Genomic DNA, 23,445 nt, shown 5'->3' on the forward strand with positions numbered 1-23,445 from the left:
CCATCCACTATAGAAGATTTCTGGGTGCGCCAGTGGCCATGACGTACATAATTTTAAAGGATTTGCCTAGCAAAAATAATTACCGCATACAAAACTTAAAGAGGTTGATACCTCAGGACATAGTAGCAGATAATTTGTTGATCTCCTTGAGGAAAATCCTGAAGAAATTAATCAAAATAATTTTGTGGTTTCATCTCGGAGAAATTAACCTGTAGGTTCAAAATAAATACAGAACACATCCTTATTGACTGAAGTTAAATGAGACACTTGTAAAACATTGCTTAAGATTTTATTCACAGTACAATATTCACAATACATTATTTACATAGTTTAACTGGAATTATTTATATACAAAAAATATTCTAATTCTATAGACATGATGATGTTTACAATATGTACAAAAACTTATTCTAAGCCTATGCTTTGTATAAATATTTTAAGGATAAGAATAGCGACGTTTTATTCATATGTACTTTCCATAAAAGCTATTGCTTTGTGTTTATTTTTATGTAATACTAAATACAACTGTCATTATTATTAAAATGGATCACAAAATAAAAAAGGCAAAACAATGAATGGGTTCATTTAAGTCAGGTAATCTTACTGAAAGTTCTTTCTGGTTATTCTTTATGTACAATCTTTATTTTTTTATTTTATCAATTTACATACCAGTAAGTTATATACAATACAGTAAGTTATATACAAAAATGTTGGAATTTGATATCCAAATTAAATTTTTATTTGTTTGTAAATAAATAGTTGTAAATAAACAAATAACTTTTTGGTAAGTTTGAGTGTGAAGTATTTATTCTAAAAATTCTATTAAAAATCCATAACATGAAAAATGGAGAGAATATTTTAAACGTAGCAGTAGAAATAATCTGATATTAAGTTACTACATCTAAAATTTTGGAATTACTAGATCAGATCAGATAAAGGCTGTATTAATGTTCTGAAATTTAGTTAAAAAAGCAATAGTGCAATTTAAATTTTATAGCGCGTGGTAAATTCCACTTAGACAGAAGTTTCTATTGGAAATACTTTCTTATGAAATTCAAATAACAACTGCTAATGTGCCAGGGTCACACATAATTAAGGAGGAACACACATTATATCAAGTTGACAGAGACTTGTTAAAAACATTAATGTACCGTACTAATGACAATCCACAGCATTTGTTATCGACAATCCACAGCATTTATTATCGACAATTCATAGCATTTATTATTGTATTTATCGCAGACAACAACCACAATAGAGGTTGTGCTATACAAATTTAACAGTTAAGTTTTACATGTCTAATTAATAATCATCGTAAATGAGGTTGAAAAAAGACGATAATGTATGTATCACCAAAATTGGATTTCTCACAATTAACTCTTAGTGTTTTAGTTTTCAGAATTTTAAAATAGTAAAAAACAAGGTGTGGAAAATTAAGCCGTGTGTCAGAAAAATTGTGCTTATTAAAAAGTATTTGTGAAATAAAAAAAATACATTTTGTAAATTTATCGCTAAAAACTTATAGATACATATGTAATCTGCTAAGTTTCTTCAAGTACAATATGGGCATTAAAATAAAATTATAATTTGCACGCAATTAAAAAAAAATTTAGATATAAACTTGTTTAAAACATATACGGATTAATATTGCTATTACACTTTCAGCCTCAACAGCATAAATTATTTACATTTTGAATTTCCTAATTATAACAAACAAATATGAACATTTTTTCGATTATTATGATTACTAAATCTTGAAAAAAAAAACAATAATTTATTTTTACATTGCACTTTTAACTGCCTTCGCTATTCTACTACTACGCGTAAATGAAAAATTTATAAATGACTACTTTCACTACAAATTACGATTACAAAATACACTTCAAAGTGAATTTGATCGGCAAATACATTGATGGCTTGTGCTGTAGTAGAAGTGATTTTTCAAACCAAGGAAGTACAGCCTGGGAGTTAGCGAGGGTGACTAGAAATGTTGCGCTCAGGGCTTCTTGTTCTTGAGTGGTGTGGGGGTGCTCTTGGGCAGTGTGAGGGGAAGGGGGAGGGGGGCACCTCCACTACCCCCACTGCTACCACCGAACCGGTTGTGCGTATGGTCCAGCTTGATCACACACGAACAGCAGGACGGGAACTGGAATGAGTCTGAGATGACGCCTTGGCCGGTGCCGTTCAGTGCTACCAACTTGCGGTAGATGTACTTCTGCTTGCACTGCGATCGGTAGCCGTTTGGTAGACTTGCGGGGAATGAGCATTCCCGATCGTTCCTGTGACACAGAAGGGTGTTATTAAATAAGTTAAACTTACTTAAAAGTTCTACAAAATAAAAGTGTTACAGAAATGTATTCGAAATCAACCCTGTCGTGAACTCCGACATATTTTATATTTATCAGTCTTCTGCTTTATGAACACTAAGTATTAAAATATCACCAAATTTGTAAAAGTAGCTCATTGTTTACAAATTTCTCAATCATTCTAAGAGCTGGACAACTCTAATTTCTACCTGTCCGCATGAAAGCTTGAGAATGAACTAAACTACAGATTTTAAATTTTGTAAAAAGCTTCATTTCTATATAAGCAACGTCAAGTACGATGATGGTGCGTATGGGATTTGGTTGAGTGTTAGCAGAAATGTTCAGATTGGTCATTGGTAACCATGATGGAAACGAGAAAATCGCAGAATTAATCAATTTTTAAATGAAATGAGTGCAATCATATGACTTTATATATGAGACATTGTCTTGGAATTTTACATGCAACCTCTTCGAAGCCTCTACGGGACACATGGTGTGAATCTATTAACTATTATCGATTAAGAATTATTTCTCTTATTGGGAATTTCCTTCAACTTCTTGTGTATATATGTAGTTTTTTGTTAACATATGACATACAGTGATACGAGGTTGATTATCACAAAAATAATATATACTTAATTCATCAGGGAAGATGACTTACAGACACTTCTCCACGCGAACGCCCTGGATGTACTCGTCTTGGTTGATTACAAACAGCCAGTTACCTTCAATGTTCTTGGCCATCTTTGGGTAAACAGTGTGCTCCTGTAACAAAACATACATTTTTTGTGATTTTATTTTACCAGTTATAATGAAAATGTATTTAATGATGCAGGACGATAAAATATGTGATAGATATATTATCAACCTTACCAATTATCCTTGCATTTGATTTATACGACAGCTATCCGGAAAGTAGGTTACGTTTTGATATAAACAAAAAACAAAGTACAAGTAAAAAAATTGTATTACATACATTTTAAAATGACACTAAATACTATTTTTCAACATAGTTAAAATACAAATTTAGGCACTTATCATGGTGATCTAGTTTTGAAATATGTTATAAAATTCTGCTGCCTGAAACTTCAACCAGGTAGTCAATTAACGCAGGTGGCCATGGCTCCTTCCAAGATTTAAAAAAATTATGTTTTTATGAAAAAACTAATTACTCTTGAACTATGACCATAAAAAATTTAATAAACTTAATTAATCAATTGAACTTTGAGTATGAGTAAATTTCTTTCTAAGCATTATTATTTTACAGAAATGCAAAATTTCCTGTTACAGTAGCAGTGATGGTAAAACATTTGTATTTAATATCAACAAATATTTTAGTTTTTGGATCATTATTGTGTTCAAAAATTAATTTAGGATTGAGCTATTGTTTTATATATTTGAAACAGAGAGCAGTTCTAACCTTATTCTACCCATTGCTGATGGGCCATGGCCTATATGGAGATCTTACGAAACAGTACAAGGAGGGGAATCAGTACAGCACAAAGTCAATAGTATTGATAAAAAGTGCTACAGTCACTTTCAGGATTTGAGCCTGAGCTATGTCTAATTCATGTCCAAAGTCTATTTGGCCATCGGATTCCCCATTACTGCAATGTTATTTAAACGCTATACAGTTCTAACGTAAACTAAATAAAACTAGCCTAAAACTAACTTAACACGTTCACAACAACGGCTTTTTTCCGGACCTTATTATTTGCCCTTTAATTTTTCTATAACAATTGCAAAAAACCGTGATCGTTTTTTTTTTACATTTAACGTCAAATGGGTAAAAGTATGTAGGCTTCGTAATTTTGCACAAAAAAAATTATTTCAATATGTTTTTTTCAATTTCTCTTCGTGTATCCCAGGGGTACTTAAAAAAATTAATTTACCTTAAAAATGAAGCAATTGAGCATCCGATGGTGGTCACGATAGTCTGACATATTTATTTAAATGCGAGATCAAATTTAACAAACCAAAAACAATAAAAGTGCAATAAGGAAAACATGTACCCGATCGAGTGCATGACACGCTTTACGAAACCCTGGTGTGTACACGATCTGGTACACAACGGCAGTTGTGAAAGATCTCATGTACCTGATGGGGTACATGTTGTCGTGAACGTATTAAATAAAATTAGGAAATTGTTAACGTATTCAAATAAAATTTTTCTGAAGCTTTAGTGAATTCAATATATGTATGTGTATATGTGTATATATATATATATATATATATATATATATATATATATATATATATATATACTAGCAGTTGCACGCAGTTTCCTGTTGGAGAACAGTACACTATATTCACATATTCTTTTTCTATCACATTCTAAACATTCCTGAGATAATTGATAGTCGTTATTTTGTGAGCCTCTTGGGCGCGTTATGACGGTATGTACCATATTTCCTGCCTCTATCTTTTGTGGTTTTTGGTAGGTGTTGAAAAGTTATTCAGTACAATTTATTTATATGGATTAACAGCTGTTAAGTATCAGTTCACTTTGTATTATGTGTCTTAGCGCAGTCTGCCGGATTGAAGGTAAAACATTCCAAAATCAACAACAGTTTATAAATAAAATATTGATTAAATAAACAATTTAAATTGGACCGAGTTGTAAATCTAAACTATTCTCAAATTCCATTGAAAACATACACAAAATTTCATCAAAATCAGTCCAGTCGTTTAGGAGGAGTTCAGTCACATACACACGAATAAAAGAAATATATATATATATATATATATATTCAAGTCAATAATGCTGTTCTCAATAATTAAACTTATGTTAAGGAGGTCTTTACTGATTAAAAAATCATACCCGAGCAGCGCACAGTGGACTTTCGTCGGAAATATCAATTCTGTCCTGAACATCATCATCTGCCTGTGAAAAAGAAAGAAATTAATGAGACATTGGTCACATAACACAGGAGAATCAAATGAAGTACAATCTATTGTTGAATATCTCATATACAGGGTGTCCATAACTCTCTGGACAAAGGTATACTACATTATTGCTCAGGTCAAGACAAACATATTTCACCATATGAACATGGGTCTCCGATGCTTATGTCTGTCCGCCTGTCTGTGTTTTTTTACAAAAAAATTAATATCTCAAAAACTAATAAATTGAATTATATCAAATTTGTCTCAAATGTTTATGATAACAAGGCCAGTTACTGAAAAAATATCATGAAATTATCTTTAGCATTTTCAAAATGGCGGCCTTAATAACTTTTTAACTTTTAATATCTTAAAAACTAGCATTTTTCTCAAGAACTCAAATAATAACAGTTTTTAGAGGATATTATAACAAATCTAATGGCACCAACATTATTTGAATCGAATAATAAATCATTGATTTAGAGCATATTTACTGTGACAAGACATGGCCCACATTGAGAGCTACCGTTTATTCAGTTTTTGTATTGTTAGCTATTCGCTGAGAACCTCAACAATGCTTTTTTTATGGGTTCATTTGTTACATTAATTTCTTCAAAACTACCCTTTAAATTCAGTTTAATTATTTTAAATCTCTTCTAGTGTCATTTAACCAAAATTGATCTTCAAGTGCTTGAAATTACGAGTGCAGCACGAAGTTTTCTGCAAAGCAGTTCAGAACCTGGAAACTTCTTGAGAATCTTTACTATTCAATTTAATTTCACATTTTCTTCCAATTTACTTGCTTAATGTGATCTCTAGGTTTTATTACACGATACGGAATTAAAAACTGCTCATCACTATTCCATTTTATTTCTTGGCGCATTTCAAGACATTCAATATAAAAATCATGTTAAATAATAAAAAAAACTTACAGGAAAAGTTTAGCTGTTATCACAAAACAAACAGCTGTTTTAAAATTCGACTGAAGTAAAACTGATTTATTTACTTGTTGCTTATCTGTATTTTACTGAATAAACAATTAATTGTTTTTAAATAACATTTTTTATCTCCGTCTTATCCTCATGGGGAAAAACAAACTTTGAAGGTGGAGTGTTTACTTTAGATCATAATAAAGAACAGTTAAAACCACTTTAGACAATTACAGAAAGGCCATTTTTGACACCTCAATGAAATAAAATTGATTCATAAATAACAGAGGATTTCTGTTTACAATAATTTCCTTATCTCTTATACACATGGATACATTTTGAACCAAATAAAACAATATTACTGCTTCAATAAGATATGCAACAATTAACAACCTAAAACTATAATTTTACCCTGCAAAATCTTTTATGAGCTTTGTTTTAATATAACTATGTAATCCAGACACAAAACGCATTATGAAAAGTTGTATAACGTGGGCCCCTTAAGTTTATATACTCCCATACCCAACCACCCATCCTCCAAATGGGTTACAAAACATAATTGGCAAGCCGTAAACCAACAAGTAAACCGAAACCATCTGTTCTGTTCCATAGTCATTGTAGAACATGTAGCAACAGCCTAGATACGAAAATCTACTTTATTTGGACCACTCCCTGTTTTCCTAATAAGTATTAAATCCCTAGTAAAAAGCAATCAATATGCATTTAAAATTACAATCCCAACTCCAATTATCTATTTACAAACATGATTTCTATTTTATTTGATGAAACATTTTTATTCACTCTGGTATACCGTACAAAGTTACTTCTTTTACTTACTATGCTGTATTTTCTCCGCTCGTCCTGGAAGAATCCTCTAACAAAAACCGGTTCCTTTCTTAGCAGCTTTATTACATGTTCACTGGAAAAATTAAATCCAACATGAGCATTACACCACACACCTCATAAATAAAATAAACACAAGAGAACTAAAACTTGAATAGATGTATTAGTGAGTAACTAATATAATTTATGGACAAAAATGGCAAAATTATGCTACATCATATTTTTTTTTCATTTAAGTCAGAAACATATTTTTTATAAATGAATACAAATAATATTTTTATATGAGCCTGTTGTTTTCATCATTTTATACCAATAAAAATGTAGTGTATAGATAGATAATTTTTGGATTTATCATATTTAATGTTGAGTACGTAAAACAGTAACAGTAATAGAAACCTATGTACTTGACACCGGTGGCATAGATAGGAGTCAAGAGGGTTCGTTGGTTTGGACACAACACCCACATCATTATAGTGGCCCTCATTTAGTTTTTTTTACAGTATATAGAAGACGATAAACAATCTTATGCTGGTAGAGACAAAATTTAATATGTGTCTAGTTTCAATGGATCACGGAATTGATGTTGCTTATAACTCATACAAGGACGCAGTCAGCGAGGGGGTCTTAGGGATCTGGACCCCCAAATTTTATTTTATATATATTATTTGAATAATTTAGTATTACTGACATGTACTACTGAAAGATCGTTCTCAAAATAGAAACGGGTCAAGAACTTTTTAAGGAACAAAATGGGGAATGAGCGGTTGACTGTACTTGCCTTACTTTCTGTCCACTACAAGAAAGTATCAATCGTTTTGACCCCCCAAAATGTTTTCCTGGCTTTTTCTTCAACTGATACAACATTCACATTAGTTGCATCACCTGGCTTAGTTTCAAATAGCACTGAGCTTATTCCCAGTAAGCAGTGTTAAATAAAGAATAGACTACTCACGCAGGATACTCGTCGACGGACTCGCAGAAGGTGGACCCGCGAGCACAGGGCGGGGGACCTGCAGTATTGGGGACCACAAATATCCTGTCCTCCAGACTGTCGCTCTTCTCCTGCGAGGCACTGGGAACTTGGTCTGGGAACACTATGGAGTCTCTCATGCCTGTGTGAAAAATTACGCACATCTTAAGATTTCAAGATTGCAAAATGTTCGGTCATAATTTATTGTTTTTGACTTTTTGACACTAAAAAACAGTTATTTTAAATTGTGTTATACTTGTATATTTTATGAGTTATAAACAACAACATTGAGGTTATATAATGGCCATGCATCTACATAACATGGAGCCAAAGTTTAAAACAGTGCTTTAAGTAAAACCCCATCTCAAATCCAAAAACGATTCACTTTAGAAAGTTGGATTTTAATTTTTCAATGCTAATGAATTGTTAAATATATAATTTATCTGTACAAAAATAGTTGAACCAAAATTTATATTTAATACTCATATATGTTTTCTTACGGAAAGATGTATTACTGAAAGAAAGGATTACACTTATGTTCAAAATTGTCTATAATATATTTGGAAATGCCCAGTGCAAGACATCCTTATAGTTAAAAAATACATAAAAAATTAACTATAGCTAGCAGCAATTAGCCTGTGAACTTTGAGTCATCTACTCAACAGGCTTAATTCCAGGTGCGAACTGCGACGTGTGGTGTGCCAGCAGACGCACTCATAACTGCTCTGAATTACTATGTGTGACACTTTCTGATAATTCCATACCGAACAATACTTTCTTCGAGTTAACTATAAATTTATACCCAAATTTAATTATTATCTAAATCCAATACAAATATTTTTGAATTGTTGTAGTTTGTTTTGAATAGCATGAAGAGACTGAAAAGAAGATTTTTGATCAAAACAATATCTTTCATGACCAATTTTCAGATATACTTTTGATTATAATAATAATTCACATCTAATGGAAACTAATAATAAAAAATTGTAAGAATGAACAATGCATTTGGTAAAGAAAAATATTGGATGACATTTAATTTGTATCGCTGTACAGCAACAAGAACTGTGACAATTTTATGTCACTATGAGGAGAGATCCAATCTCTTACATACTAGGTAAGTAGACTTATAAATGGATCTGTATAAGCTTTTCAGGATCCTAGAATTAAAAAAAATCTGTTAATAATTAGAGATAATCTAGTAAAAATATATAAATCTCTTCCACGTTTGGTTTAAATAACGCTTTTTTAAAAGGAAATAAATGTTATTTTTAATCAGAAAAAATATGAGAACAGAACTAAAGAGCTGTCTATACCATCACTTCTAAAAATATTCTTTAACACTGTTTTAAAACTGCCTTGAATCCTTAAAAACTACGGTTAACATATTAACTGTGGTTGATACCTTATGGCACAAAGGCTGGATCTAGTCCTAAATGTGGAGGGGGCCACCTGAGTTTAAATTTATCGTTACCAAAATGAAATTTTGCATTTCAATACAACAAAACCTCAAATTGCCACAAAAAATTTAGTTCACTTACCTTTAAAAATAATATAAAATAAATCTCAGTACTTAATTACACAATATATACAAAAGTGTATAATCATTGCTGTATGAGCAGTATTTGTTCAACACTTTAATCAATGCATATCAAAATTTACTTATACTCAAAGTTTAGTTCATATAATTAAATTAGTTTGAATTCTTATGATTAGAAAACAAGAATGATTGTTTTTCCATAAAAACTTATTTTTTCAAAATCTCGGATGGGGGACCCTATGACCCCCCCCCCTCCAGGATCCACCACTGTAAGGTGCAGAATTAGAATGAGAGTACTCAAAATCACTCAGTATAGAGCCGCTGTAAAAATATTAAAGAACCTCAAAAAGATGATATGTAAATTTTTGCTCTTTATAATTTATTCTCTATTTTAAATAGAGAAAACAGAAAATGCATCTCTGAATATTCACAACAGATCCAAATTGTAGATAAGAGGTCATCAATAGAGAGGTCAATATTTGGTGGGCAGTTCTCTGATGGTGCGATACACAAGCATATTCACAAACATTCACGTTATATAAAAAGACAGATAAACGTAGCTATGGTGGGAAAGGTTGATACAATATGAATGTTGAGTTCAGCTCCAACTCAGCTTCCTCTTAGAGCAGTGTCTAGAATCTAGCGCTGTGTTCGTCTGAAGAGATAGGAAAAAAGTCGACGACGCAAAGCTCAAAACGAACAATTTACATCATTTCGACATCAGAGACACCTTGACGCTTCACTAAGAGTAAAGTGAAGTGGAGGTTAATTCTACAATCATATAAAAAGAGTTAATACTGTGTTAGTCATAAACTTCAAGTTATTTGTCATTTCCCTCATACACTATTAAGATTTCAACATTTACTTAAACAAAATTATGGATTTTCTTAAGATAATTTGAAAGGATAATAGGATACGGACGTTTGACATTGTGATTTGTTACAAAAATAGAACACAATAACGCATGCTTAACCTTAAGTTGTTGTCACGTGATGAAAGGATGGTTTCCAATCCTCAAACCTCAGTGTTCTATTTTTGTAAATATAACGATGGTAGTTGTCAAAATCCTATGATGGACAAGTGCCTTAATGCAGTAGTACGTCTGTTATTGAAAATTGGGAAATAGTCTTATTGGTTTACATTTTGAATCAGAGCTTGAGCAGATGTAATGCTCCATACAAGTAAGCTGGGCACAATCTTTTTATAATTCACTTCCTTCTGCTATTTTATTTTCAAAAGTTGAAGTTAAATTAATTAGCAGGCACAATATACTCCTGAATATTTTCACAGCCGCCAACGTTAGACCTGATGCCCAATAACGAAGCATCAGACCCGTATTTTGCTAAGCTATGCAGACATTATAATGCCAAAACTTTTCATACTTTCAGAAGATCGCTTCCGGCGCTTCTTGGACCGCCGGGGAGGAGGCGGTGGCTGTACAAGTGGTGGCAGTGGAAGAGATGCTGCCTCCTGGTACATCTCCATCTCTCCATCTCCGTCTGTGTCACTCTCTCCCTGGCTTTGCCTTTCCACTGGCTGCTCTCCGGTTTTTCTGTGTCACAGATAAAGATACATATAAGGATCATATGTTATTAAAGGCTGAAAAAACAAAATATGTAAATTTTAATCTAAAAAAGACATACATTATTTTTAAACCCATAAAATATAAGTGCACAGAGTGCATTGGTAGAAAAAATGTATGTGCAATAAATAAGTGTTCTATTTTTGAAAAGGTTAGGAATTTATGTTGATTCTGATGTTAATTGGAAAATTAATTTACAAAAATTAAAACAGCACACTTAGATAATTCTATTTCTTGCAAAACACAAGTAGTACAAAGATACTGAGAATGCTGTACTTTGCTATGGTTCAAAGCAGGATTGAATATGAAATAATTTTAATGTGTTTGAAATCTCCTTAAATCCTATATATTTTCAACAAAAACATTTTATAAGATTGATTTTATTTAAAAGTAAGTTAGAGTCCTCATTCCCATTATTCTTAGAACAAAATATTTTCCCTTTAACAAACAGGTTGACTGCCATGAGTACCATATTGGTACTCACTCCAACTTTTTGTGGAGCCATGAGTACCAATATGGTACTCAGTAAATTGAAAATTACAGCTGATTAAAGATTGAGTTATTTTATTAATATTGTAAACTATAACCTTGAAATAATGTTTATGTTTTTAATAAAGGGTTAATTTTAACTAATACATATCTTAGCAAAGGGAAATTTGGTTTTGAAAACATGATCAAGTTGGCAATTGTTACAAATCATGTTTGTAAGAAAAAATCAGCCTTAGTTTTAGTGGAACCTCAGCTGCGGCAACATAATTTGACTAAACAAAACACATGAAGTAAATGCACCAAATGCCATCAAATGAACTGCAAAGAAGGAGGTAGGGAGTTGTTAGAGCAAAAGAAAACAAAAAAGGTGTATACTAAATGCCACCAATGTGAAATCTTCCTGTGCAAAGACTGCTTTTACATTCAGCACCCACCAAAAGGAAAATAAAGGACTATAACTTCATAAACCAATTTATTATAACATTTTGTGAACTTTACTCTTTATTTGTTTGTTTGCTAAATAGTAATAAAAAGATTTGTATTTTATCAATAGGTGACCTAAAAATTGTATTAGAATTTTTTTAGAATTTTAATATTGTGTCATTTTTATCTCCTACCTCAAGTAACACACTTTTATTTTATACAGGGTGTTCTGAAAAAAGGTGCCCATAAGTCAGGGCGTGATTCCTCACATCAAAATAAGAAAAAAAGGTCTAATTAACATAGGTCCGAAAATGCTTAGTTACCAAGTTATACAGGGTGAAAGATTTCGTCTGAATTTTAGTTCCCTGCTGCAACGAAGCCCTACGGGTATTTGTTGGCTGTTAATTAAGATGTTACAATTTAGCGTACTTTTATGTAAAATGAACTGAAAAATTGGAATAAAAAAACCGTTTCCAGACCTGTAGCTACAGTAATTTTTAAGATATGTGACGAAATAACGCGAAAACTTGGTCCCGAAAAAAACAAGTTACATTTAGGTTTGAAGCAGATTTACTATGTTAAATGTACAATAAACACAAAATATTTTTTCACGGTACTTGTAGAAAATTTAATTTCGAAGAGAAAGATGTAAAATAAGTCTATAATAGACAAACGCAAAACTTTAAAAAATAATCCTTAATTACATACAAAACGCATGAAAAAAATAGACAAAATCTTGTTAAGCTCTCTACAAATGTAATATTGAAATTAAAACAAGCTGTTTTTATTAAAACAAATTAATGAGTTACTATTATTTTTTATCAAGTAAATATTTTTAACAACGGCACTCGCACTAACTTGTAGATTAAAGTACAGATCAACACACGCACTTAATGAGCAATGGAAAAATAGCTGCTTGTAATGTTTATTTAAATTATTATAAACATGTTACATTGTTAAAACATATGTTTTAAATAGAAATATTTTGTTTCTCAAATCAAATATTTTAATATAAAACAGCTGTTTTAATTTCAATATTACATTTGTAGAGAGCTTAACAGATTTTGTCTATTTTTTCATGCGTTTTGTATGTAATTAAGGATTATTTTTTAAAGTTTGCGTTTGTCTATTATAGACTTATTTTACATCTTTCTCTTCGAAATTAAATTTTCTACAAGTACCGTGAAAAAAATATTTTGTGTTTATTGTACATTTAACATAGTAAATCTGCTTCTAACCTAAATGTAACTTGTTTTTCGGGACCAAGTTTCACGTATTTCGTCACATATCTTAAAAATTACTATAGCTACAGGTCTGGAAAACGGTTTTTTATTCAATTTTCCAGTTCATTTTACATAAAGTACGCTAAAATTGTACATCTTAATTAACAGCCAACAAATACCCGTAGGGCTTCGTTGCAGCAGGGGAACTAAAATTCAGACGAAATCTTTCACCCTGTATAACTTGGTAACTAAGCATTTTCGGACCTATGTTTAATTAGACCTTTTTTTCTTATTTTGATGTGAGGAATCACGCCCTGGACTTATGGGCACCTTTTTTCAGAACACCCTGTATATAATTCAAAATAATAGTTAAACAAATTCAGTACAATTCAAGACTGCAACAGAGGCCATGACTACTACTTTGGTACTCACATATTTTTTATTTAAAATTTGTAAAATGATTAATGAAACTTCATTATTATGTGTTTTAAAGCCAAATATACAAAAATATTAAAAGATTTAACAATAAAAAATTTCGGCAGATACCTTAAATCAGTATGGCAGTCAACCTGTTTTAAAGTATCTCTTCTTGTTCTGAAATTGTTTTATGATAAACCCTGAACGAAAATACTTATAAGCTACGACATTGGAATATCAACCTCTATACAGTTCCTAAACCAAAAAATACATTTTTACAAGAACTTTAAACCTTATAGCACCTAGAAATTTAAAACATAGCCAGAAAACATAAAAACTTCACCTAGTAGGAAAATATTCCTTGTGTTGTTAAAAAAAATGGTTCCTTGAAACTGATGTTGAACAAATACTGCTCATACAGCAATGATTATACACTTTTGTATATATTGTGTAATTAAGTACTGAGATTCATTTTATATTATTTTTAAAGGTAAGTGAACTAAAACAGAAGTACGGGGAAAGAATTGGTTTTATTAGTATTTTACGTTTTACATCATAAAAGATTTATTTTTAGTTTTAGATCGCTTTATAAATAAGTATAATTTGTATCTCATCGCACACTAAATATTTTATTACTAATGATGGAACCTCTAAACAGGCTTAACCTAAGAGGCCCTAAATTTTCTCAAATCATGTATCGTATATATATATATATTGATATTTAGTTGTAGAATTACTGATAAATTGAATTTTTTATTTACTTTATTGTCTAGAACTGTTAGATGATTTGATTTATATTTTATATGTATTTATATAAATATATAAGTTTATTCTTGAGTTCAGATCTGGTTTCTAAGAAATTAATGTTTGTAAAACAACTGTACATGTATTAGAGAAAATAAAACATTATTATTATCCAGGATACAGGACATAATAGTCTGCACTAAATAAGACTCAAACCATTTCAGCTCTTATACAAATTCACAAAATGTACTTTTAAATATCCTAGAACTGGGCTGCAATCTTGTATAATCATACTGTCACAAACATTTCTACATGGTCTTACATGTTATTATCGAAATTCATTGCAGTAATAATCAGTATTCCATTCAATCAATTTTGAATTTAGCAATATGCAAATCCGCTCAAACTCTCATGTGATATAAATCAATTATGTAAACCCAGATATAGTAACATTACATTTAGAAGCATCATTGTGGAGTTGTTTTAAAGAATACTTTTAACATTTTGCACCAACAGATTGAAAAATTAATACAGAAACCAAAGTAGAAGAATGATACCATACTGTTGTCATTCAAAAAAGTTAAACTAATAATTCTTCAATCAAAAGTATATTGTAATAATTAATATATATATACATATAATTAATAAAGTTAATACTTATAGGGGGTTTTTAGTTTTAAGGGGTTGTAGCCTGTGGTTGGGAGTAGCATGAATTGAGTATAAAAGTAGAAGATCGTGTTTTGTGTTCAGAAGAAAATACTAACTAATGTGTAAATGTTAAGGGCTGTAAACGGTTTATTAAGCTAATCATAATGTAGTGATAAAGTGGATACTGGGTCCCCCTGGTGGGCAGAAAAATATGACAGCAGATAGGAAAAAGCACTGAAATATTACTCTCCAAAGATATCAGAATAAGTAAACCTAGATCACACCTAAGATCACCTAGAATACTTCAAAAAAAGTACCTGGGGCCATATCCCATCTTTTCACAGACTGCAACCATGAATAAAATGTCTATAACTATCTGTTCCATATATTCCATTGTTAAATACTCTATGCCATGTAAATCAATACAATACAGCTCTTCTTTAAAGTAATAATAAGTGATACTCTATTATAACCTTGTAACAGAAATAGATAATAAAAGACTTACCCAACAAACAGTTCTAATGTAGGACGCACTGCCTGTAAAAAATAAGAAAAAGGAATTTGAAAAAGTGTTTAATAATTAATTAAAGTAAATATTAAAAATAAGATAAAAGTTAACAAATAAATACTAGATTTTTATCTAGTAAAAAATATAGAAAATTAAAGTTATTCCAGTTGTTAATTTCTGTAACATTTGTAGTAACAGGAAGTTAAATTTTTGTTTTTTTGCAAGTCTACTTATAGGTAATTATATAACTGAAGGTAAAATTAAGCCTTATGCCCTGTATGTAATTTTTTTAATACTAGATAAATAAAGCTAAATTCAGTTTTAGAAATAAATAAAAAAAAAACTTGTACTACAATTATATTTAATGTACAGATAATTCATTGTTTTACACAAATAAATGTAGGTTCTCAATAAAAGTAATTGGCTTTAATAACATGAGGAGTTTTCCCCATAAGAAAATACTTTTACGCCCTTATACCCTTATTTTTGGTCGGGGATGTCTTATTTCAAAGATATAAAGATATTAGTCCCTTTTTGTAAAGTCTATGATTTTTTAATATTTTAAGGATGAAATACAACAAAGTTTTATGTTTATTTGAACAATCTATAAACATATCGAAAAATCACATACGTACTATGTTTATGTGACTAAAAAATAAGGGTCCTTAGGCTTTGAGTACTGTATACTAAGTACTCGTAGATATCAATTTAAAAGTTACGATTGACACAATTAACACATTTTTAATTTGTTGGTAAACAAGGAATAAACAGACCTACACATAAGGATGGAAAATTGATGCAACCACTAAGAGATGGATGAAAATTAGTTAATAATAAAATAAGTTATTAGTAAAGAATAGAGTTTTAGTAAGTTTACAAGATGAAAATATATAATGTTGATTTTAATTACTGTATAATTAATTTAAAACTGTCCGTAAACACTGAACAATTTAAGTGAGGTTATGTTGACTAAAACCGATGGTGAAGGACTGAATCGTGTTTAGATAACACAGTACAGACATCAGACAGTATTATCAACAGATCGCAAAAAAAAAACACAGCTGATATGATAATGTTCTCAGTTGCCTAGCGGGTATCGGGACGTGAGCGGAAAGCAAAACAAAACCGGATACAGCTTCCGTTCACTGCTGTCATTATAGTATTGTTTTTACCGAGCGGCACTGCATGGAATGCACAGGTGAAGCCAGTTTCAATTCTTTACTCGACCTTCTTCACGAACGTTTCTTTCTAATTTTGTACAATTCTGATCAATCTAATCGCGTTCGTCAGTCAACAACCTTATCTCACGCTACAGGCCGAGCAGTATTTTTACTCAGAGAAAGTTAGCCTAAGTGGTTGCCACTTACTCTCAATGTCAGCACTATCACCTGTCAATCATCCGTCCGTCTTCTGTGACCGATTGGGAAATCTTGTTTACAAGAATACGCCCCGGGCGCAAGCAGGTCGGGGTTGTAGCCTGTTTGTCCCTGTTAATTGTTTGTTTTGCTCTCCGCGAACAATATTATCGTGAACCGTTATAGCCTTCTCGTGTTTGTCGCCCTCCTCTAGTGGTTTGTTTGATAAATATTGTCACCCTGTTCAAAATAGGTTTTCACACTTCCAAGAACCCGGGAGGAAAACACTGTGGAGTTTGGAGGACCGAGCAAAAAGTGTTGAGCGCCTAAGGTTTTCCCACAGGGCAAATAGTTTTCACAGCTTACGTGTAACTGGAAAAAAGCATTCCTCCTACTTGTACTTTTTGGAGCCGAAGTTCGTAACAAACATAATAGAATTTAAAAAGCGTTTATAGAGTACAAATCGACCAAGAACGTAGCCAGGAAAAACTTTTTGTGGGGTGGGTCTAGACAACTGATATTTTCCCAAAGTGGACAGAGAGTAAGGCCCCATTTTATTCCTTATAAAGTTCTTGAGCCGTATCTATGTTGAGAACGATCTTTCAGCAGTACATGTAGGCTAATTAATACTGAATTATTTATATAATAATAATCACCAAGAATAATTTACTAAGAAAGTAATTTAAAGAATTGTAAAATTGGGAGGGGGTCCGGACCCCTTGGACCTCCTCGCTGGCTACGTCTGTGGTGATGTAAACCAGCTACTCGAAGGTAAAGTATTTTGGAGGCTTTATTCTGTTAATATTTTGAATAAAAAAGCTTAGTTTCATTGTTTAATGAATAACCCTTAAACTACTAACTGTTAGATACAGGGATATATTGATTGTTTGAATGTCGAGTTTAGCTGTTCTCCTTCCTTTTATTGCACCGTCTGGTAGGCATCTGACGCTGTCTCAGACTTGACTCCTGGAATCTAGGGTCATGTTCGTGTGAATAGATCCAAATAAAGTCATATACCAGAAGCTTTAATGAAATGGGGTGAACTGGAGTTTCAAAAATTGAATCAACCCTTCCTACCATAGCGATGTATTTACTGTTGTGAATCTAAACGAAGTAGGGTTGAAAGGGTCAAAGCATAATGAATTTGTTAAAGTATCAGTTATCTTGGAGAGTAACAAGGCTACACGGTACATTCAAACTCGATATACACATTGTCTGTTTCGTACATATAAATTGAGTTATTTATTTAACATCGTATGTAATACCTATGTGTTTATCAGAACGTGAAGATTTTTTTGTATCATCCTTCGTTGCAGGTAGTATGCTCAACAAGAATTAAAAACCTCAACTAATTTCTTGTGTGACATTTTTGGCGACTCTCCACAAGAATGCAGCAGGGAGAAAATAATGCACTCAATCTGAAGATGGTGAAAATGAAGATTCTGCGTCTTGGATTATGTAACGTCCCGTAGACCTACTTGAGAGTTTCCTCTGATGCCATATTATTGATTCTATAGCTTATGAACTGCCATCCGCTAATGGCTCTTCCACCAAGAAGTGCCAGAGTTAGCACGGTTCTATGAATGACGGTTCTGAGGAGAAAAGCCTTGAACGCAGTCAGTGGTCGGTTCTAGGAAATCGGTTACGAGATGCTCGATAATGAAGGGCCACTTATATCAAGTTCTTGACCTCTTGTGGTTCAGCGGCTGATTTGTACTCTGGTCCAAAACTGGTATTCTTGTAATCTGAGATTGCGGTTGTGTAAAATTTAATATCTTGTTGAGAAATGCCGTTTCTTAAGATATATTTTAAAGAGATATTCTTGGAAGTGAATGCAACGTTTTGATAATAGATTGCAACCGGTGGTAATCAGACGAACAAGCGTGTTCCGGGAATTGCCTTGAAAATTATCATCTTGTGCCGACAGTCGTGTAAGAGATAAGAGAGAATCCATTGGTGTTCTACGAAAGATTTTCTGTGGATGTTCGAGGAACTCATATCTATCTATAATAGGCAACAATTCACGAGACAAATTGGCTTGGTTTTTTTTTGTTCTTTTTGAGAATTAAAACAACCTATTAATACTAGAAGAGACAATAAAAAGGGTAATATACGAATGTATCGGAAAGTAGTGGTCTAAAAATTTTTAATAATAGACAAATACCATGTTTAGTTGCAAAAACATTAAACATTTCTAAACTATAGGCCTAGTTGGTAATTGAGGATAAATTGATAACAAATTATACGATATTGTAAAAATTAAAACTAACTACGTAGTAGTTCAATAAAAATCAATGCTTCATAAGCAGTATTCTTCTGCATATAGGCCACAGAAGTAAATTTGCTAGGTTACTAATGGATTCTAGAAGATAAAACATGTTTGGAACTGTTCTTTCAACATAATAGCTATTTTATCACCCGTAATATTTAATCTTCCATAGTTAAGTACATTTAACAATTGTAACTTTATAAATACGATGTAAAATAGTTGCGCCGAACTTGATAAAAGGGCCATTACGACCTCCTTTGTGATCTAATTGATAATAAGTTCATGGCTCTCATTGGAAGGTTACGATATATTATTACACAACATATAAGCTGCACACTTCGAAGAACAAGTCATACACTAGAGTTAGCGTTATAATAGAATAAGAACGCGTTACAGGTACCATGGACCCAACCGGCACTGCGTCTACTAGAGAGCTACAACTGGAAAAAAAGCGGAGTATCCTCAAGGACTTATAGGAAAATACTTATAGTCCGTCTACTATAAGTATATGGAACTCGTACTGTCATTTTTATCGGGGTGGGTCACATTTTCTTCCTTATGCTTTGTTGATTTTCATTATTATCTCTGCATATGCAAAGACAATGCTCCAAGCTAAGCGATTTGACAATAATGACGGATGGGAATATTAGCCGATGGTGTTCCATGGAAGGTTTGGAGCTCTCCTCTTCCAAGATGAGCAATTTCTGAAACTTGTAATATCACATCTTCTTTTTCATCTTTCTTTTCAAAACTTCTGAGGATGAAAACGAGTGGTTGGCGAGGTCGTGTCCATGAGGAAATTGTAAATTTCAGAAATTCCCCCTCGGCAAGGCGAATCTGCCTACCTCTCTTTCCGCTTCACTCCTTGTGGATCTCCAACCAATCTAGCTCTCTGATGATGATACAAATTGTCTCCAAGATTCATTATTTACTATGCCTCGTCCACATACGGATTGAATAGTTGAACATGTTGATGCTTCAATGTTGTAACTAGTAACTACGAGTAAAGTACCGCTTCTATAAAGGGTATGTATGCCCTTGTGGAATTATAGGGGTTAATGCCTCCGCCTGCCCACCTCGCCTAATTAGTGAACAAGACGCAAGCGAAGGACTATTCTCGTACCGGGACCGCTCTACATGTTCACTTTCTCCCCAGGCGAGGAATGTGCACTCCGACTAATTATGAATTAATGGCCGTTATGAGTCCCCCGGCCACAGTCCAGGAGGAAGTGGACTCGGCGTCTCTTCGTCGAGACAATACAGCTGTTACTACCCTTTACCAGACCAGACAGCGCATAATAGAAAACTAATTTTCAATAAGTAACGGGACACGTAACTACAATTAGATCGACTAAACTTAGATCGGAACACGATTAGAAAGGTTTGTTTTGTCATCTATTCATCAATCAAAAAAAGGAAATTTCATGATTTTAGAAGAAGTAACAATGAATTTTGCTAGTGGTAAACAATTTCTTAATTATCATTACTAATATTACTTTGATTTTCACATACGACTGTATAGGTAATCTCAATATTGTCCCTAAAAATAGCCTCGTACAAATTGAAATGGATTATATTTGGACCTAAACTGTCCCAATCCCCACTTCGACCTTCGAAAAATTGAAAATTAGTTTCTTTCTAAATATGAAATTACACATCCTGAAGACGCTTTTGCTGGATTTTAAAATTATTACCGACTTTACCAAAATGATAGAGGTACCCGAACTTTATTAAATAGACAAGTCTTTTCAACAGTATCTCTTTCGTGTGATATATTATTTTGAAGATCTTGATGATATAAGACGAATGGTGAAAATAGAAGTATCGAAGTTGACATTACACAACATAGCATGCAATTTAATTTCACCTTCATTCACACAATACCCATTTTGGACAGAATTATCAGATATTTATTTTCTTGGTATATTTGATTCTGTCTCATCATAATACCTTTAATTCAAAGTATAGCTCAATGGGTCATCTCAAATGTTTCAAGGGTCCCACCATCTCCCCATTGGGAAAGTGTGAGGTAACTTTAAAATTTATTAAAATTTTCGGAGTATGTACAGAGTATCTATTACACAACATTCTCAAATGGGGTTTGAAAATTCTCAACAGTCCAAAAGTTAAAGTAGGAGGTTTGAACTTTTGTGACACCATTATCCAGCGATAAATTATTTGGGTAACTTCTGAAACTAAAATTGTGAATTAATTTTCAAACAAATAAAACAGAAGTACAAAAGGACGGTTTGAACTTATGTTTCTACTTTGAACCTGCAAAACAAAAAAGGGGGTCTCAGTGAGGCGAATTGTCCTTTAGTTAGCCCTTCACTGACACCTGTACGATAATTGTTGGTGGAACACATGGACTTTAAGTCATCTGACGTAGAGGTTAGAACGACAGAGGCGGGAATCTCCCGTCACTAACGTACGATAATTGTTGGAGTTGGTAGAACAGGTGGACTTTACGTCATCAACGTGCGAGTGTCAGTGATGAAACCACCTTGTGGACGCAGAGGTCAGAACGACAGAAGCGGGAATCCCTCATTACTAACGTACGATAATAGTTTGAGTTGGTAGAACAGGTGGACTTTACGTAATATACGTGCGAGTGTTAGTGATGTAGCCACCTTGTAGACACAGAGATAAGAACGACAGAGGCGGGAGTCCTACATCACTAACGTACGATATAATTGTTGGAATTGGTAGAACAGGTGGAATTTACGTCATCTACATGAGAGTGTGAGTAATAAAGCCAACTTGTAGACGCAGAGATAAGAACGACAGAGGCGGGAATCTCCCGTCACTAACGTACGATAATTGTTGGAGTTGGTGGAACAGGTGGACTTTACGTCATCAACGTGCGAGTGTCGGTGATGAAACCACCTTGTAGACGCAGAGGTCAGAACTACAGAAGCGGGAATCTCCCGTCACTAACGTACGTACGATAATTGTTGGAGTTGGTGGAACAGGTGGACTTTACGTCATCGACGTGCGAGTGTGAGTGATGAAGCCACCTTGTAGACGCAGAGGTCAGAACTACAGAAGCGGGAATCTCCCGTCACTAACGTACGATAATTGTTGGAGTTGGTGGAACAAGTGGACTTTACGTCATCGACGTGCGAGTGTGAGTGATGAAGCCACCTTGTAGACGCAGAGGTCAGAACAACAGAAGCGGGAATCTCCCGTCACTAACGTACGATAATTGTTGGAGTTGGTGGAACAGGTGGACTTTACGTCATCGACGTGCGAGTGTCGGTGATGAAACCACCTTGTAGACGCAGAGGTCAGAACGACAGAAGCGGGAATCTCCCGTCACTAACGTACGATAATTGTTGGAGTTGGTGGAACAGGTGGACTTTACGTCATCGACGTGCGAGTGTGAGTGATGAAGCCACCTTGTAGACGCAGAGGTCAGAACAACAGAGGCGAGGGAATCACAGTTTATTGTACCTAGACTACGCTTCAGTATCCAAGGACACGCTGTTGTCAGTTCTGTGCTGATGGAAATAGCTGATTACACCTATCTTCCACTGAGGCACAGCGGACTGCGATAACGTTACACCTTATCTTCGTTTTCCTTTCAATTACCATATTATAGGACCACAGAACCAGCTTTGGACAATTACATTATCCACTGCCTTTGTTTATCATGAAAGTGTTGTTATTTTTCACTTCTAGTATATTCAGTAAAGGTGTTAATTACACGTATTACAGCTAGGAAGATATTTTGTTTAATTTTTAATTTTGTACTAACCGAATTCTATATTTCCACATTTTTCCTAACGACCATTATTTAAATTTCCGGTTCATATTATGTCAAAAAATTATCAATACAATTCAAATCTGGAAGTGTTTATGTCTCACTATAGAGAACCATCTTCAATCAACAAATATGTTAATACAAAACCGGCAGGACTACTATTAATATATTTCCGCTGAAGCTTAACCAATCGCCAATCAGCGAGCAATGTGGCTTATCTATCACAGCCTTCCAGGTTTTCGATAATCTGATGTTACCTTATTTGTTGAACTTGTTTTGCTTCTGCGACAAGGTAATAGAAACTTCACCCATTGTTATAATTGTCTCGGTATAAATAGGGATGGTTTACCTTTGACTCATAATTGGCGCAAGTACCTTCCGCAACTAAATGTAGGCTAATCACCGGAAGGACATTCTGCTGGGTCTTGTGACCAAGACGAGAAGCGATAACATCGGTGAGTCTGCCGGAAGAATCAGGAATGAGTGGGCAAATCCGGTTGAGATAGATAAACCGACTTATGGACTTGGAGATTATGTCCTTCCATACGCAAACTTT

The 23,445-nt window shown here is 33.2% G+C and overlaps 1 protein-coding gene across 1 annotated transcript in view; it reads right to left on the minus strand.

Annotated features, from left to right (window-relative positions):
- Positions 1-272: 272 nt before the first annotated feature.
- The window catches only part of LOC124358970 (protein spaetzle-like), a 31,678-nt gene continuing 8,505 nt past the window's right edge, over positions 273-23,445 (minus strand). The window contains exons 2-8 of the mRNA XM_046811258.1: positions 15,500-15,531; positions 10,851-11,020; positions 7,914-8,073; positions 6,956-7,037; positions 5,128-5,190; positions 2,968-3,071; positions 273-2,279 (exon numbers count right to left, since the gene is read on the minus strand). Of these exons, the coding sequence (XP_046667214.1) occupies positions 1,997-2,279; positions 2,968-3,071; positions 5,128-5,190; positions 6,956-7,037; positions 7,914-8,073; positions 10,851-11,020; positions 15,500-15,531 (894 nt within the window). The 3' untranslated portion in view covers positions 273-1,996. The remainder of the gene's footprint in view (positions 2,280-2,967; positions 3,072-5,127; positions 5,191-6,955; positions 7,038-7,913; positions 8,074-10,850; positions 11,021-15,499; positions 15,532-23,445) is intronic.

Source organism: Homalodisca vitripennis, chromosome 4 (assembly GCF_021130785.1).
Source record: "Homalodisca vitripennis isolate AUS2020 chromosome 4, UT_GWSS_2.1, whole genome shotgun sequence".
NCBI classification, from domain to species: Eukaryota; Metazoa; Arthropoda; class Insecta; order Hemiptera; family Cicadellidae; genus Homalodisca; species Homalodisca vitripennis.